Raw genomic sequence first — 18,931 nt, 5'->3', positions numbered from 1 at the left:
AACTAAAATTAATTTTTTTTTTTTTACAAAAATAACATTTAATCTCGATTAAACAAGTTTAATCACGTTTAATATGGTCAACTTAGAGTTGACCATTTTTTTTTCTCGTTTTTACCTGAATCTCAGCGTTTTCATCACGTTTCACGTTTAATCCCCGTTTAATCTCATTTTTTAGAACAATGATCTCATCAATTAAACCAAACACTAAGTAAATCTTGAGGACTTTGTCAAAGAGTTATTTGGCATATTTTGGACCCGTTGAAATCCTCCAACATATATATAATTATTATTATTATTTGTAATAGTAGCCATTCATGAAATTGGGGGAAATTAAAGGTCATTTGTGGAATATAATAAGAATCAAAATCTCACCCACCGACGGCGATGGCGTCCTTGAGACTTGGCATGTACTCTCAGATAATCCCACCCTTTTCCCCAAACTCAAGAATTACATCATCATCATCATCCTCGCCGATCTCTCTCAAATTCGTCGTTAAATCAGGATTGTACTCAGCCGAGCACTTGGAGCTTAACGCAAAAAACGTGGACAAGGTTCTCGATGATGTCCGCCCCTACCTCATCGCAGACGGTGGTAACATCGATGTTGTATCGGTCGATGACGGCGTCGTTTCTCTCAAGCTTCAAGGTGCCTTTTGTTGTTTCGTTTTTTTTTTTTTTTGATGGATACAATAATATATATATATATATATATGGATTGATTACAGGGGCGTGTGGAAGCTGTCCTAGCTCAACAACCACCATGAAAATGGGCGTGGAAAGGGTTCTCAAGGAAAAATTCGGGGACGCCATCAAGGACATCTCCCAAGTAGACGAATCCCAGGGCCAGGCGACCACCGTTGACGTAAGTTTGTTCATTGGTTTGCATGAATTAATTTGTTGTTTGACGAGCTACTCATGAGTTTGGTTGCTTTGCAGTCGGTGAACGCTCATCTGGACATTTTGAGGCCGGCTATCAACAACTATGGTGGAAGTGTACAAGTTATATCCATTGATGGTGGGGATTGTCTTGTCAAGTATGTTGGCCCCCCCACCATTGGATCTGGAATTCAAGCTGCCATCAAAGAGAGATTTCCAGACATTCTCAATGTTCATTTCATTACCTAGTTTCAAGGATACATACATTCGGTGTCATTTTTAACATCTTTTTGCAATAAATGTAATACATTTTTCTACGCTTCCCAACACCAAATTATGCCCCTCAAAACTTCATCCTGCAAATGCCAAATAACACACTTATTAGAAAAAAGATATAAATACAGCTCTCCACGTGACATTTGTACTCACGCATACATCAAACTGATGGTTCCCTAAACATATATAATAATGGTCCATTGAATAACTCACATATACATCTGATGCGTACTGTTAATCCGAGGCCTAGAACTTCCTTGGCCTTTTGGATTGAGCAGGTGATGATGGACCTTCAGCTAATCTCCCAGTCCCCTTCATATCGTAAAAGAAATGCCAGTATCACCACATTTGCTACCGGTTAGTTGACAAGTAACAAAACCAAATGACAAAAACCGCAAAAGCATACCTTCCGCTTCTGATCCCTTTTGCCAAATCTTTCACCTGAAATCCAACCAAGTTCCAATCAAAAGTTAGATGCGCACCATGATCATTAAAACATGGACGCAACAACATACACCAAAAAGCCAACAGTTGTAAAAGAAACAGGGGTGGCATTTTTAAGTTCACTATAGTTTAATATTACCTAAAAAACTTGTAGGATCAGGTGTAAAGGTCCGATCAAGTTCCGCAGCTCGCTGTGAACGCTGTTTATGTGATAACATTATTTCATGCTCGGTCATTGTCAGAACATGATAAAGTTGTAATAAGGAACGGTATACATATACAAAGCATCTAAGTTTAAATTCCAACCTTAGGTGGTGTACCAGGAGTTTCAGCATATGCACCTTCACGATATGATGATCCTTCTGCCTCCTTGTACTGCAACTGATAATTGGAAAAGACGAAGGTTGTGACAATAATGCCAAGATATATACATATATATATAAATATATATATATATATAAATTTTGATCACCTGCACTCTAGGGTGCAGAAAATCCATGTGCGACCGGGTTTTAGTGGTGCAAAAAAAAAAAAAAAAGAAACCACTAAAATCCGGGTTTTAGTGGGCGCACACGGAACCCGGTCGCACATGGATTTCCTGCATAAATATATATATATGTAAATATTAAGAAGACTATAAGTCAAAAGACATGCCACTAACATATTAAAAAGACTATAAGTCAAAAGACATGCCACAAACATAAAGACATGCCACAGAATTCCTTCTTCAACGATGGAGCAATATTTTGCAACTTCTTACAATTCATGAACAAGTAATACAAAAATATTTGAAACCCAAAACATGAGTATCTGTTAAGATTTTGTCTAAAGGAATCCAACTACTACCTGTCCTAGCTTGAATGTCATTTAAATTTTCACCTCTGAAAAACAAGCAACGATGTGAAACTATGACCAGCCATTGTCACAAGAAACAACTCAAATATTTTTGCAAAATGTTCAACGAGTTTTTTGCATCCCCTAACCACAGAAATATTCCATGATAGTTTGGAAGAGCAGAAAATCTATGATCCACATGAAACTATCAAGACAGAAAATAACTTGACCTTGACATCAAAATAAAGACATCCTATATCATGGTAATATTGGGTAGATGCGATATTAAACAGCATAATATGCTCAAGTGAAGCAAACAAATTTAAAACCCACAAAATACATGTAAACAATGGGAAAAACCAACTTGTTTCTGAAGATTCAATAGAGTCAATATTTCCTTTCGTAGTTCAAGATGCTCTGAGCATACAGCCTTTGTGGGAACCCTCGGTTTTAAATTCACCTAGAAAGGAACAAAGAGATGATTCAACCATAAAGTGGAATAAATACAGTTAGCAGAACCATTAAAATTAGCCAATATATATGTTTTTGTAAGAAATTAATCCTTATTATTGTTCCAAATTTCATGTAAAAAAATAAACAATCAAAGCCCATATCACAGACAACTTTAAGACATAAAATTGAATGGATCCAAAATGTGAAAATAGATTTTGAATCTTTCAAATATCATTTCCCCTTAAAAGTAAATAAGCTCTTTGATCATAGATCTTCATGGCTTACATTTAGTCATCAAAGACTCAAATTTTGCCCTTTAATGAGTTAAAATATGTTCTTCTACAGAATGTTTTCCAACTTGTAAGCAAATAACAAAAAGAGAAGTCGATATACATTTCCACTACCTAAAACTTTTACAATATCAAACTATAACAGAAAAACTGCAAAAAAGGCATAGAATCTGCTAGAGTTCAAGAAGAAGAAAGCAAACCCCAAGGTCCTGCAAAGTCTGCTCGACCCGCTTAATAGTCCTAAGTCCTGCTGATGAACTTGCAGCTTGCACCATTTGCTCGTGTGCATATGATCTTAAGTAGACACGCATCTGCATAATTCACTATGAGCAAAACTAGAAGCAACAATTCTTCCAGAAGGATGGCATCCAAATGTAAAATAATAACTGTAAACCTATGTCCTAAAACATCCAGGATAAAGGCTGGGAGAAACTAATTACAGATCCCCACCAGAAATAACAATAAAAAAAAAAACTAAAAAGAAAAAAATCCCTATAACCGTCTTGCATTAGAAACTGAAGTCTAGTGCTATGTTAAGAATTAGAAAAAATAAAAAGAATTCCATCATTCATGAGTGGATTATGACCTCACAGACACTTATCTTATGAGAAGTGAGACCAGAACGCTACCACAACAATTTTAGATCACAAAACATGGAGCAGGAAAAGTGATAGGCATCAATGGCTTAAGCAGCTAAAAATGAATGCCACCAAAAAGAGAACAGGAAGAAGATGACGAATCACAAACTTTAGTCTTATTCAAGCTTACCATGCGAAGAGAAGACATAACTGAAGCAATTTCCGCCACTGGATTTGTGACCATGGAAGGGGGAAATTGGGGATCCATAGAAGGGGAAATATTATCAGCAGCAGCAGCAGCCGTATCAGTACCAACCAGTCCAGTGTCCGACATAACTGGCAATTCTGGTTCTCTGGAAGCCTGAAGAACAAGAATAAAATCACCTAAATATAGTAAATAACAAATGAAGGACGGTAAAGGCAGGCATTTCGAATGACTAGTAATTGGTAGGTCTGATCCTGGAGTTCTCTTTGGCTGATTCTCATTCAGTACATTAATACTTAAGAGGGCTAAAAATTAATCAAACAAATGATGATTTTACACAACACTTGCATGGAATCCTACTACCTCCATAATATTTAATTTTTGTGATCTAGATATGCTTCTGTAAACAAGGGGGTGAGGGTCTACCTTTATTGTCTTCCGAGCCTCAGATATTCTTTTCGCTTCAGCAAGAACCTAAAGATGTCAAAAGCTGAGAGCCAGCACTCGAAAAAGATAAACGAATACTTGTAGGATCATTGTTTTGTATCACCACAATATAAAACCAAAATTCACCTCAACGTCTCTCCGCTCTTGCTGCTTAGTGTGAGAAAGTACCAAAGACAATGCACGCTTGCGCTCAATCTCTTGGGACTTGTTGTAATGTTCCTATATCATTGGAAAGGCTGATGTTTCAAGGTGAACATGATATAAATACTAACTATGAGCCTAAATGCTAAACAAGCACTTATTCTAACAATGAAAAACCCAACCAACAAATGCCGGATGATCATACTTTTACACAAAGCAAGAGAGTGATAGTGTAACTCTGTAATAGGGGTGCAGGGATACAAGAAAAGCTACAAGACCTTAACAAGAGGATGCCCTGCAACATCACCGAGAGATGGAGCCCTAGCAATCATAATAGCTCGAGATACTGTACAAATGGAATGCAAGATAAGCATCAGAAACTTCTCTTAATACGATTAAAAAGCAAAACCATCAGTTGCTCCATATTTATATGCTCACTTCAGGTTATCCGACAGTGATATGAATTACATAAAACAGCAAAAATACCACTGTAATAGCGATTCTTCAATTCCTCCACAGTTTTTGATGAAGGGAACCTATCAGCTATCACAATGAAGCGAAGATCAAACCGCTCACACATATCAAATAACTGATCCGTCTCTTCCTTAGTCCATGCCTAATGCAAAAAAAGTAAGATAACAGGAAGCTGAATTTGAACACACCTCATTACAACAAAGGGACAAGGACCAATCATATTTAATCACATTCTTTCAACAACACCAAATAGTTTGGGGCATGAGTTAATTTTTATAAGAAACGAGATCATATTATATATATATAATCATGTAATAATTACAAAAAGCGGATAAGATATCCCGCACACGGAGCCCCTAAAACCGGGAACATAGCAAACTCTTAATGATTCATAATCCACATAGAAGTTCGCAACTTGATCTTTTCCCAACACATTTCACCGAGTCCGCTATATCTTTGAAACTCTTGTTCCTTTCCAGCCAGACAGACCAGCATACAATGAACCACTACCATCCAAAGCAATCTCCCCCTCCTACCAAGGTCGTGCCTAGATCAGCAGCAAATAAGTCCTTTGTTGACCTCGGAGCTACCCAAACCAGATCCAGCTCCTCCAGAGCTCTATGCCAAAGGCATCTTGTGAATGGGCAATGGATAAAAATGTGGTCATGTGTCCTCACCTCCCGCTGACATAGCGCACACCAACTTGGGCGAAGAGAACAAGTGGGCCAACACTTTTGCGATGTCTCACAGGTTGGAAGCTTCCGTTGCACTCTGCAACCCACAAGAAAACTTGTAACTTCATAGGATATGCATTTTCCAAATGATATGAAAGAATTGGAAACGAAGGAAAATCCTTATCTGGAAAAAAGGACTCAGAGAAAGATTTAACCGAGAAAAGGCTCGAAGAATCCCCAACCCATTTCCTAAAATCAGATGCCCCAATTACCAAACTGACAAGGACTCTACCAAAAGACTCAAGTACTCAACTCATCCACTTCCACGTCCGTCAATTCCCGCCTAAAATGCAGATTCCAAGAAATAACCAAACTAAAAAAGGGATTTTCAAGCTGAGCAAAATGGGAAATCCGTTTATTATGAACCGAAGATAACTGGATTAAACAGGGGTAAAGATCCTTGAAAGAGGAGTCCACCCACCACCTGTCCTCCCAGAATCTTAAAATGTTGCCTCCTTTTAGCACAGCTTTCACCGACGCGAGAAAAGCCGAGTAGATTCTAGAGATAAACTTCCAAGGGCTTCTAAATATAATGTTGTTAGCCAAACCCGCATCCCATCCATTATCCTGCATCCCGTTCTTGTTCACAATAACTTTCTTCCACAATGATTCTCTTTCATGTGAGAAACTCCACCACCACTTTACCAGAAGAGCCCTATTTTTTAAGCAAATATTCCCAACCCTTTTTCCTTCGGTGTACAGACCTTTTTCCAAGCAACCCAATGACCCCATCAGCTCCTTTCCCAAAAGAAATCTATCATAATCTTCTCCATGACATCCGCTACACCTTTTGGTTTTCTAAACACTAAACAGAGACATGAAATACATCGGCAGGCAGAGCATTCAACACTGCTGAAATCAAGGTCGGTTCCCCCCTCTAGACAAAAAACGCCTTCTTCCGACTTGCTAATTTCTTCGACATCTTAGACAAACAGTTTCCCAAAACGACGTTTTCAATGGATTTCCTCCCTACGGAACCCCTAGGTATTTAATAGGCCATGAATCTCTCCCACATCCAATCTCTCCAACGAAGTCAACCACCTCTTCTTCTTCACAGTTAATTGGGCCATGAGTTAATTGAATATTCAAAAACACCTACCTTTCAATCTGAGGTTCAAACAGAATGTGTAATCCTCATTCTAGATTGTACACAAAGTGATGTATATTAATGCTTTTATCATTAGTTTATCACTACCTCACAAATCAAGTCAGTTTACTGCTTTGGATCTCCAGAAATGAAGTTAATTTCTAAACAAAACTTTATTTGAAAATTTCTACATGCCTGAAAGTTATGATGCGGCAATTGAGTATTAACGACTGCACCTACCGTTTTTGAGGGTAAACTTGTACAAATCGAAAACTTTTTAAAATAAAACTTTGAATACTTGGCAGAGAGAATATTATTCTTTAATGTAGTAGAGAGAGTATTTTCAGTTAATCTAACAAAAATACCAATAATGTTAAAAAATATTACACGTGCTACTTATATACATTTTCTTATCAAAATAGGGAAACTGAATCACAAATAATCAGGTTGTTTTCATTCTAATCAGTGTGGTTTCTCATAATTATGAATTTTACACAACTTGAAGCAAAAGAGGTGGGACGACAATAATTTCCATCTGTACAAATGGATTCACCGATCTAAAATCTGAACCAGATACAAAAGAGCAGCCATTGGTCCATAATTAAAGAACCAGAATATTTTGCAGTTTATGGATGACAGAAAAAGATGTCTCCATACAGGATCAGTCAAGCACTTCTCGTATTCCTCATCAGTGTATTTTATAACATCAACAGACTGCAATACATAGCAGTTCAGAAAAGTAAGTTGATGAATATAGGAACAGAGAGTGAGAGGCCAAATTTGTCTGTGGAGAGATGTTTATCAGAACGTTTTGGCGTACCTTATTAAACTTTGAAAATGAATAATCACCAGTTGGTGAGACACCATTCACAACTCTAACCTTAAAAAAAAAAAAGAAAACAGAGAAGAGCAAAAATTTGAGAGCAATCTGGCAATTCCTATAATTCCGAAAGTCAATCCCACAATCAAGTGAAACGCACCCAATGATAGAGCTGCAAGTTGTCTTTCCTGGCAGAATTCGTAAAAGGAAGCCATTGCCATGTGATCTGAAGAAAACTCCCAAGCATATAAATAAAAAGAAACCCAAGAAACTTAAATCAAGAACAGAACGCACGTGAACCTTCTCGTTTTCGGATTGCACTTTTCGTTTCAAATGATTAAAATCGACGGCGGGCATCAAAGGCGCCAGCCCCCCTGTAAGAGCGTAAACCTACGGCATGGCATGGCATGGCATGGCATTACATTCAAGTATTTGAAGAAAACCAGATAAGCAAAAATTCAAAAGAAACCTCGCGTGAAATGCCATCAGGTTTTCTCTGAGATTCTCTGGGAGCCTTGGACTTCTTTTCTTGTGAATTCTTGGGCAACCCCAAGATGTCTTTAGCATCCATCGCTTCAATTCCAGATTAATTTTCTCTAACTCCAACCTTTGAAGAACGGGACCTAAACCCTCCCCAACATTTGAATCCACTCAAATCCCCACTCTTAGCTCCAAAATTAAATACATCCAAACATGTTTCATCAACTATGAAACAAACAAAATAAGCTTAGGCGCAAGTTTAGAATAGAATATAATATAATATAATTACATTAAAATATAATTAATTAATATTATTTCATAATTTTTGTTTCATATGATTATCATTACATATTCACATGTATATGTTTGTGTGTGTATAAAGTTTTAAAAATACATTAACGATGCAACTGAATTAATTAATGCACAACAAACACACATATAACTTCTATTCAATAAGTGAATACAAATTAAATTTAATTATAAGAAAGTTATTATTATTTTCAATTGTATGGAAAAATAAAAATTTAACAAAATTTTATGACTTTCTATATATAGCGTCATGATTTTATCAATACATTTCATAGCTATAATAATAATAATAATAATAATAATAATAAAATTTAAAAAATGTAAGTTACAAAATAAAAATGTAGCTCTCACCAAATTTGTATATGATAAAGCAGTCTTCCCTCGTCTTTTTTTTTTTCATTAAATGATATTTTCCCCGAGGATAGTTTGCTAAATGATATTGGACAAACTTTTTTTTAGAAAAAACTCTCTAGTGTATTTGAAACACTTCAAATACACTTGTGCATGGTTAGTTTTTAAAAACTTGTTTGACCAAGTCATTTATTAAAATATTTCTGGTTTTGTTTTTTTGGGAGGTTGAATTACTCGAATACAAACAATAGATTATTCACGGAAACAGAAGGTTCGAAGAAGGGCATCTCAACCAATAACAAGTTCCAAATCAATTTGCTGAAATGGCCTCAACTTTAGAATTTTAGAGTAATGAGCACACCGGCTCTCGGGTTTCAGTCACCAACAGATAACCAGCAAAGACAAGAGTCAAATGATAACCAGTAACAAGTTCCAAATCAATTTGCTGAAATGGCCTCAACTGAAGAATTTTAGAGTAATGAGCACACCGGCTCTCGGGTTTCAGTCACCAACAGATAACCAGCAAAGACAAGAGTCAAATGATAACCAGTAACAAGTTCCAAATCAATTTGCTGAAATGGCCTCAACTGAAGAATTTTAGAGTAATGAGCACACCGGCTCTCGGGTTTCAGTCACCAACAGATAACCAGCAAAGACAAGAGTCAAATGATGAGTTCTTTAAGGCTCACCAGTCTCAACAAATTGCTTTACGGAATTTGCACCATGTGTCCACGGAAAAAACAAGCATTTATGACTTGTGAGATAGAAAATATGCCTTTCAGAAACCCAAAAAAATAATAATAATAATAGTAAGATTTCTGATGTCGGCAGCTTTGGAATTTGTTGTTGCACTTGGATGATGGAATTTGAAGTTAGGATTTCAAATCCACCGCCTAACTTAGGTAGACGCAATGGTGAATTGGTGATTCAAATGGATTTGAAATACATTCAAGATGCATATCATCTCAAATCTACACTTCAGTCCCTACCCAGATCAAATCAATCACTTCAAATCAAATCAAATTAAATCAAATCAAATCCTCAGTCCAAGTGCAATCTGTGTGAATTTGCCAAACATTATCAAGGTAGTAATTATGCATTAGGATTTTTTTCGAGGCATGTTTCACAAAGAGATGCGTAAAAATTTAACTCACCGCCAATAAGCCAATCAGCACTGCTCAAGAATGTGATTGAATGTTAATCAATTTCTACCTTCTTCCTCTCCTAGTTGTGGATTTAGACACTTAAATTCCTACTATAATTAATCCCACAACATTCAAATTGGCAACACAACTTAGTTGAGAAATATCATAGGTGAGTAAAACAGAAGATGGACAGAATCACATCTATAAATACACGGAGGATAGAGACAGAATCATTTGGGCGAGGCCAATGTTAAGCAGAAGCAGAGGAGGGGAACATTTCCGCCCTTCCTCCGGACATTCGTTCGGCCTTCAATCCCCGTTCACCTGAAAAAAAACAAAAAACAAATATAATTCATTTCTCTCTAGAAAAGAAAGAATCTAATGATTCCTCTAAACACACATTGATATTTAAATATTCAAATTTAATGTATTGCATACATTACAGGACCAAGTAAGATTTCGAAAACAATCATTTCAAACAACTAATGTGTTATTATATAGACTGAGCGCTTCACATAAGTATTAGTGGAGTGACGATATAGCAAATCACAAGGAACACCATGAGTACAAATGGAACAAATTAAGATAATGATAAACTACATACAAAATAGGAAGAGATATTTAAGCAACCAAAAAAAAAATTCATATCATAAAGATGAAAATCGATTACTTTGACAGGTATAGCCCACCCAGAGGCGAGGCCCAAGAGGTGACTGCTGAATATTTGTTATTTAGGAATGAAAGGATTACACTAGCTAATTCAATGCAATTTGTATTACCACTTAAACATACAAAGAAAGAGCGAAGAAATCTTCTGAAATTTGTTTAGCTCTCTCAATTAAGTTAGAAAATTTTCTGAACAAACAGAAATTTTCTAAAATTTGGAAGAAATTTCTAAAAAATCTGAGATTTCGATGTGGGTTTTCATGAATCACCATCTTTCTCTGTCATTTGATAGCAAATTTCTTATTACTTGACTTTTTTGTCCTCATCATATCAAAAGGGATAAGTACTGCTTAAATGATTATTTAGATTATTTTATGCTTATTATTTAATCACATTCCAAATATTTTGAATATTATATATATTATTTACCTTTATAAAACGTACACATTCAAAAGGCTTATTTTGAAAAACTATATCAATAAAAAAAAAAAAATCAAATGCAACCTAATATCTGACAGACAATTTTACCAACAAAACTCAGACATGGTCCAGCCGATAAGGCTGGCTCTTGCTAAAGTTATTGTACAGTACAAAATATAGACAGATACATCCTAATAAAAACCGAAAGAATGCTTAACCCTCACATACCTGTGCGAACTCTAATTACATCTGAAACTGGAACCACTGCAACCACAATAAAACAACACAGTTTGAAAATTAAGCAATCATGCCCCAACTGAACTGGAAAAAGAGGCAGAACGATGACCACTTTCACTTTTCTATTAACATTGACAATATTCTAAAAAGCGGTAGGCGGGCGGTCACCCACCGCCTAGCACCTAGACGCTTAAGCGGCTGCCTATTATTCTAATTCGATCCATCTTAATATTTTTTCAATAATTCTTTTATCGAATTCACATGCCTAAGTGGTATTTTTTTAGTCTAAATATCTTATTATTCTTGTTCATCTTAATATTTCTCCAATAATTTCTCTTTATCGAATTCAAACTTGAATTACATGACATATTTCTTGTTTTTATCCGATACAAATTGATGGGCAAATATGTCAAATAATTTTTTTTTAAAAAAATAAAAAATAAAATATATTATATGTTAATCTAGGCGGATTTTGAGACGTCTAGGCGGCCTAGACGACCAATTAGTGTAATAACTCTCAGAAACTTCAACTGTCTAAAAATCGGAGCGGTGGACAACCGCCTAGCGCCTAGGCGCCGCCTTTTAGAACACTGAACATTGATTATTAGAAACTAGCTAGATGCTTGCAGAAGATTTACCAATCCACTAGCAATCTCTTAGGCTCCTCTCTCTTTTAAAGCTAAATAGCTACACAACCACATAAGGTTAGGCAAAATACAAAAGTGTGGAAACTATATCATATGATTTATTAAATAGGCAATTCGTATGCACTAAAATTGCTGAAGCATGGAAAACAAAACAAAACAAAGGAAAGATCAAATGATCAAATTTGTAACATAGATTAATTTGCAATACATATCAATATGCATCAACAGAACCCCACATTGTTCAATTAACGACGAAAGAAACCACAACTAACGAACTATTTCTTGTATTCTGTTTACGTGACCAAAAGTTAAGTCCACGGAAACTTTAATTTCCTAATTTGAATGAATATCTCTCATAAGAATAAGCTAAGGTAAGCCTAAGCTCCAAACAAACTTAACATTCGCAACCAAAAGTAAAGAGCTCTTGAAAAAGATATACAGAAGTGAAAAATCAGTAGCATCATTTATAGTGAGAACTTAGGCTAAATATGGCATATGTAGGAGAATAAAAAAATTCACAACTAGTCCATTGTAGAAATAATGTATCATGAGACATAGCATAGAACATAAAATTAAAATGTCCATGAGCAAACTGCAGCATAATGGCAGGGGCCTCGTGTTTGTGAAAAAAGGTTACACTAACCAAAAAAAGTTTATCAATTGAGTTATTGACAACAGAGGTAATTTCTTATCTTACAGAAAATCTTGCCATCACCAATCTCTCCTGTCCTTGCCTCCTCTATTATCTTTTCAATTACCGCCTCAACCTAAGCCATCAGAAGGAGTAAGCATTAGAATGAATACATGTATTCTAGGTGTACATGTAGATGATAAGTCTATAACACAGTTGGTGTATGTAGAGCACTATATAGGCTTATTTACATACATATTTTTGTAATTAGATGGATTTTACTTTTAGAGTTGTAAACCATTCTCTCTCATATTCAATAGAAACTGTTTCTTCATTCAAGATGAGATCGTTTTGCTTCTAATATGGTATCAGAGAACTAGAGGTTTGTGCAATTATGATTTTCTTCAGTGGTGAAAGGAAATCAAGTGCCTACACAAGCTACAACCAGTCAGAGTAATCAAGTCAATTTTGAACACTAGAGTAGTCCTTTTTACCTCTAGAATGGTGATCAACCTGGTTTGGTATTCATTTCTCATCAGCTTACCAGATCTAATTACAATACATGGAGTCAAGCAATGAAGATGGCATAACCGCTAAAAACAAACTAGGCTCCATCGATCGTATAATTGATCAAGCAACATCTGGTGATTTACTGCATGGAGCTTGGACACACTACAATACCATAATAATTTCATGTATTTTGAATTCAGTTTCTTGAGATATTGCAGATAGCCTAATTCATATACCTACGGCTTGTAAGATGTGGACCGATTTGCGAGATTGATTTCATCAGAGCAATGCTCCACGAATTTTTTAAAATTATGAAGCTATTGTCTGCTTTGTATCAAGGTTCGATGGATATAAGTGCTTATTGCACTCGATTGAGGACCCTTCAGGATGAACTAAAGCATTTCTAGCCTAGTAGCCTGTGATTTTGTGCAACTGTGGATCTATGAAACAATGGATGAATTATTGAACCAGGAGTTCAATGCAATTTTTGATGGCGTAAATGAGTCTTACACACAAATTCGTGCATAGATTCTCATGGTGAATCCTCTCCCTGCTATTTCAATTTATTTTTTCATTTTTAGTGCAGGAGGAAAGACAATTATCCATGTACCAAAATATTTCTATGGTTGTAGCTGATTCACAGCACCATAGTGCATTCAAGTCCAGCTGCAGTGAAGAGTTTCTAATCTTCGAAGGGAGGTAAAAATGATAAACGTCATAAAGTTGTGTTCACTTATTGTGATTTTACAGGGCATACAATAGATAAGTGCTATAAACTTAACGACTATCCTCCAGGCCATCCGAAATTCAAGCCATTATAGACTCGAGGAAAGACAAATGATTGTCAGAGCATGGGAGCTAATGGACATTCAACCAATAATCTGGGAGAGACTTTGACTCCAAGTCAGTGCTAGCAGATAATTACTTTCTTAACTTTGCAAGTTCAACATGGTTCTGGAGTAACTCAGGAATTGCAGTAGGAAGATTCTAATTCTATCTCACACACCAATTGGATTTTGGACACAGGGGCAACACATAATATTTGTCGTTCATTATCCTTGTGTCATTCTCATAAATCATTTTCCACTTTGGTAGAATCACCAAATAATTTTAAAGAGCTTGCTAAGCACATTGGTGTGATATGTTTGTCTCATGAGTCATGATCTATTCTTAACTTATGTGTTACATATTCCTCAGTTTCAATTCAGTCTTCTTTCAATTAGTTTTCTAATCAAACAAACACAATTCTTAGTTACTCTCATGTCTAGTGTCTGACAAATTCAAGCCCCAGACAAGAGGAAGACGATTGAGATGGGTAAACGAGTTGGAAACTTAAATGTTCTTGGTGATTTCAGCTCCTCACCAATATCTGTAATACTTCTCTTCTAAAACTGATTTGTGGCACTATAGAATGGGTCATCCATCTTTTACGAGACTATCTGTGGTTGGTAAAGAGTAACATTTTGATCCTATTGTTAATGATGTGATGCATTGTTCTACATGTCATTTGTTCAAACAAAAACATGTCTTTGTTTCAAATGTTGCATTTCTGAATGTTGTTTTGTCCTAATACACATTGATATATGGGGTCCCTTTTCTCCTATGAGTGTGGAAGGTTTTTCGATATACTTTGACCATTGTGGACGATCATACTCGATAAACTTGGTGTATTTGTTAAAAACCAAATCCGAAGCAACCAAATTCTTTCCGAATGAATTATTCAAACCCAATTTGGCAAACACGCTAAGGCTGTTAGATAAAACAATGCACGTACATTAAACTTTACTGAATTCTTTAAGTCGCTAGGAATTTTTCATTGGCATTCTGCCGTGTAACAAAAGCATCAACACTCTATTTTAGAACAAGAGCATCAACACATTCTTAATGTGGCACGAGCTCTTCTCTTTCAACATAAATTTCCACCAGTTTATTGGGGCAATTGCGTATTCACTGCCATCAATTTAATAAATAGAACACCATCTCCAGTGTTTTCTCATAATACACTTTTTGAGTTGATGTTTCACAAACATCCTACATATACCCATTTAAAGGTTTTTAGATGTCTTTGTTGTGGCTCTACTTGTGTCTCATCGAACTAAATTTTCACCTTGTGCTGTTAAATCAGCTTTTCTTGGTTATCCACCAAGCAATAAAGGTTATTAATTACTTGACAAGAATGAGGTTTGCATATCTAAGGGATGTGGTATTACATGAAAATATCTTTCCTTTCAAAGAATATACACTCCATTCGAGCAATGATACATTTTCTGAGAGTGTTTTGCCAGCTCATAAAATTTCAGTTCCAAATGCAGTTGATTCATCACATGATGGTGCTCTTGCTAGTCAAATTTGGTATCACAGTGTGCACTCATAAAACCAGCTTACTTATGTGACTATCAGTGTTATGTCATTAATTCTATGTTCAAATCTTTTACCACACATCCACTTACCTCTGTCTTAAGGTCTAACAAATCGTCCAATTCATATAAAACCTTTGTTCATCAAACTCTGACTGTGCGTCTTGCTTGGATACACGGAGGTCCATTCTTGATTGCTCCATGGTTTCGTGGAAATCGAAGAAGCGATAGACTACATCCAGATCTTCTGTTGAGGCCGAATATCAGTTCCATGGCAATCGGCACTTGTGAAGTTGTGTGAATAATCTCTCTCTTAAAGGATATGGTCATTCATTTTGATAAACTTGACAGTTTATTTTGTGATAATTAAGCGACTATACACGTTGCTTTTAATTCAGTGTTTCATGAACAAAAGTAGCACATAGAATTTGATTGTCATCTTGTAAGGGAAAAATTGCAAATTGGAGTCATCAAACTCCTACAGGCTTCCTCAACCGATCAACTAGCTAATTTTTTACCAAACCTTTGCAACCTGTAGATGATGTATCTATAACACGTGCATATAGAAGAACATATAGGTTATTTTGCATATTTAAATTTTGTAATTAGATTTCATTTTTATAGTTGTAAATCATTCTCTCTTGTATTAAATAGATGTGGTTTCTTCATTCAGTATGCGATCTTTTTTGCTTCTAATAGTAATTTAAATGAACCTTCATACAGATAAATAACAGATGATTAAATTCCAATGTGAAAATAGAGAAATAAATTTTATTAAACCTCGTACAACTGAAGATACCTGATCTTTGCTAACAACAATCTCCAACTTAACTTTTGCAACAAAATTATCTTCACAAAATTCAGAGCCTAGGGATGGGAAAATATTAGAATTTTGAGAAATATAGAGAAAGAAACAATACAAAAACGATAAGACGTAAAAGCATATGCACGGTTCTTGGCATGTGGAGCCACTCATACATAACTACACTTCTAATCGAATGTAAAAATGGTATGCCTCATTAAGGACTGAGATATGATCCATCTCCAAAAGAAAGATATGGTAAGCAACAATAAAATCCTAGCAATATAATTTACCTGCCTGCCTCTCAGTTGAGCCACCTTGAGCTCCAAAGCCTCGAACATCAGAAACCGTGACACCACGAATACCCATTTTCAGTAATGCCTTGATAAAAAATTCAGGAGCAACATTATGGGAAACAGATAAGTTTTCAGTCAGATAAACAAAGCAATGATTGACTGGCGTAGTAAAGCTCTAAGTAAATTTCTTACCGAAGACACTTGTGGGATCCTCCAAGGTCTGAATCCAAAGTTTACCAGAAGAACATGGTACAATGATGAACAAAAGAAAAGAAAAACACGGACGTTGTAGAAATCAGAGAATCTTGATAAGGAATAGAAACACACAGAAGCAAAAGAAAAAAGTATGACCTCAGAATTGCCTCAACCTTATAAAACTGGGCATCAGGAACGTAATCTAAGGAGCAAACGCCATTGGACAAACAGTCAGTGAAAAGGAAATTCAAAAAAAAAAAGAGATTTAAATGTAACAGAAAAAGTAGGAACCTGGGGCAATATGGGCTCTGATAATTTGCAGAGAAGGAGAATAATGAAGGCGCTTGAGAGTGATTTTATGCGGCTGAATAGGGCAAAATCGTTTGCTTAGAATGGTTATGGGAGTGCCAACTGCTGGAAGGAGACTAGAGTGAAGATAGTTTAAGGTGGAGTTGAATTGGGTAGCCATCGCCATTGATGTCGAACTTCCTTTTGAGATCCAAAGATCCTTTTTTTACTGTTTAATTTAGCAAATTGTTTTCTTATATGGATTAGGGATAATTGCTTTACACCTCAATAAAAATTCTAATTGTCACAAAACCCCTTATACAAAATTAATAGCTAATATGTTCTTGAATTTTTAAATATTTTGCTCATAACCCTCTGCAATCAATGTTGTGAACTCACACCTGATAAATGCAAGTGTTTATGATATTTGATGTTTTTTGCACATCAATTGACTAATTTACCCTCCATCTTGAGGCTAAAATATTTCTTTTTTTTCCTATCTTATTTTCCATATAATAAACATTGAATTTTTCATTAAAAATATATAGCTTGCCATAATTAATTCCTAGATACTAGCTTATTATTCCTTATTTATTTTTATATATTTATAAACGATGATAACTTCTAATTTTTTGGAAATAAAAAAATATTTTATTGTATTTTTAAAAAATAAATTATCTGTCTATTTTTTGTTGAAATACATTATAATAATTAATAACTGTCTTGCAAATTGTATTGCATTGTTTTGAAAAAATAAATCTTATAAAGACGACCAATGCACAACGGAATAAAATCAAAATACACAGTACTAGCTCCCTTCGAAAGTCCTTCATGAGCTAAGAAATAGAGTACTGAAAGCAATGTTGCACAAGTCACAACTACTGTCTCCAAATGGGAACAAAAAGCCTTGACATTAGCAACAATAGGAGCTTCCATAGACAGAGGTACAACATGGTCAATGGCTTTAACCACATTGATATATAGCATCCGATTCCACGATGCATTTATTGTTAAAATGGTGTACTTCGAATTCTAAAAATTAGTGCGTCAACAGCAAAAACAGCAGCAACAAAGATGAACAAAGTCGAGGCGAGAGAAACTCTCTATCCGCAAGACAAAATTTCCCGTTAACAGTGCTCAACGTTAGCGGCAATCGTCTCTAAGATACAACGACTATACAATCGAGATATAGTAGCACAACAAATATCTCGATCTTCGTCGAACTAAAATATGTATCAACTTTTTCTTTTGTGAGAGAGAAGGAAGATTTTGCAGAAATCTGATGTATACACGTTATCAGATGTTCTGTATCTCTTTTCTATATTATAACTACCGTATATATAGACTTATACACGAAACAATACGTTATAAGGCGTAAGGATGCAACCCATGGCAAAAAAAGTCCAGAAACAGACGTGACTTTTCAGTCTGCAGAAGGCGCGCTCGGTCTGTCAAATTTAACCGACCGAGCGCCCCACTTCTGACAACCTTCTGTCTCGCTCAAACAAGGGTGCGCTCGGTCGGCAAAATTTAGCGGACCGAGCACCCAACTTTTATGAAACTTACTATCTCGGCAGATGAGGGCTGCGCTCGGTCGGTTGTTTTTAACCAATCGATTGCACTCACAAAAATAATAAAATATTATTCTTGAACCAAATTTTATCCAAAAAGAATAATTGATCACAAGACCTCGCCTCGCCACGCCGCGCCGAGCCGGCCGGCCGCGCATGCATGTGTTGCATCGATTAACGTCTTCCCCTTTACAAAACATCGGTGCCCTAAGGGCCCAATCCCATAATCCAATGTTGGATTATATAAGGTGAACAATACATTGAGCATGTTTCAATGTGGGACAACTTTTCCTCCAAATTATTTCACCAAATTCAAATTTTTGCATCAATTGGGACAAGCTTTTTGGACAAGTATACAAGCCTTTTG

At 35.8% G+C, this 18,931-nt stretch overlaps 3 protein-coding genes across 6 annotated transcripts; 1 reads left to right on the top strand and 2 right to left on the bottom strand.

The window, feature by feature from the left end:
• Positions 1-322: 322 nt before the first annotated feature.
• On the top strand, positions 323-1,193 carry LOC140882943 (nifU-like protein 1, chloroplastic). Its single transcript, XM_073289209.1, has 3 exons — positions 323-646; positions 726-862; positions 937-1,193. The coding sequence occupies exons 1-3, from the start codon at positions 385-387 to the stop codon at positions 1,123-1,125; spliced, it is 588 nt and encodes a 195-aa protein (XP_073145310.1). The 5' UTR covers positions 323-384; the 3' UTR covers positions 1,126-1,193.
• LOC140882911 (SWR1-complex protein 4) lies at positions 1,094-8,445 on the bottom strand. 2 transcript variants are annotated; one of them, XM_073289169.1, is made up of 17 exons: positions 8,129-8,443; positions 7,960-8,049; positions 7,820-7,885; positions 7,660-7,719; positions 7,497-7,553; positions 5,031-5,160; positions 4,823-4,890; positions 4,530-4,622; positions 4,383-4,430; positions 3,942-4,112; positions 3,374-3,484; positions 2,795-2,890; positions 1,903-1,977; positions 1,736-1,796; positions 1,559-1,593; positions 1,366-1,464; positions 1,094-1,232 (listed from the first exon to the last, which is right to left on the bottom strand). In XM_073289169.1, exons 1-16 carry the CDS (start codon positions 8,228-8,230, stop codon positions 1,399-1,401), a joined length of 1,329 nt encoding a protein of 442 aa, XP_073145270.1. In that variant the 5' UTR covers positions 8,231-8,443; the 3' UTR covers positions 1,094-1,232; positions 1,366-1,398. The 2 variants fall into 2 exon arrangements, with proteins under 2 accessions (XP_073145270.1, XP_073145279.1); XM_073289178.1 differs by lacking the exon at positions 7,497-7,553 and having other exon boundaries at positions 8,129-8,445.
• Positions 8,446-9,986: 1,541 nt separating this feature from the next.
• LOC140882923 (nitrogen regulatory protein P-II homolog) lies at positions 9,987-17,228 on the bottom strand. 3 transcript variants are annotated; one of them, XR_012150298.1, is made up of 9 exons: positions 16,997-17,228; positions 16,862-16,907; positions 16,703-16,730; positions 16,508-16,595; positions 16,212-16,279; positions 12,612-12,681; positions 11,906-11,954; positions 11,259-11,294; positions 10,166-10,268 (listed from the first exon to the last, which is right to left on the bottom strand). XR_012150298.1 is itself a non-coding variant. In XM_073289189.1 (8 exons), the coding sequence occupies exons 1-8, from the start codon at positions 17,178-17,180 to the stop codon at positions 10,195-10,197; spliced, it is 594 nt and encodes a 197-aa protein (XP_073145290.1). In that variant the 5' UTR covers positions 17,181-17,228; the 3' UTR covers positions 9,987-10,194. The 3 variants fall into 3 exon arrangements, 2 of the variants coding, with proteins under 2 accessions (XP_073145290.1, XP_073145301.1); XM_073289189.1 differs by lacking the exon at positions 11,906-11,954 and having other exon boundaries at positions 9,987-10,268; XM_073289200.1 differs by lacking the exon at positions 11,906-11,954 and having other exon boundaries at positions 9,987-10,268; positions 16,879-16,907; positions 16,997-17,136.
• Positions 17,229-18,931: the final 1,703 nt, after the last annotated feature.

The sequence above is a fragment of the Henckelia pumila genome, chromosome 1 (genome assembly GCF_033568475.1).
Source record: "Henckelia pumila isolate YLH828 chromosome 1, ASM3356847v2, whole genome shotgun sequence".
NCBI classification, from domain to species: domain Eukaryota; kingdom Viridiplantae; phylum Streptophyta; class Magnoliopsida; order Lamiales; family Gesneriaceae; genus Henckelia; species Henckelia pumila.
This window is presented reverse-complemented; position numbering and strand designations above follow the sequence as displayed.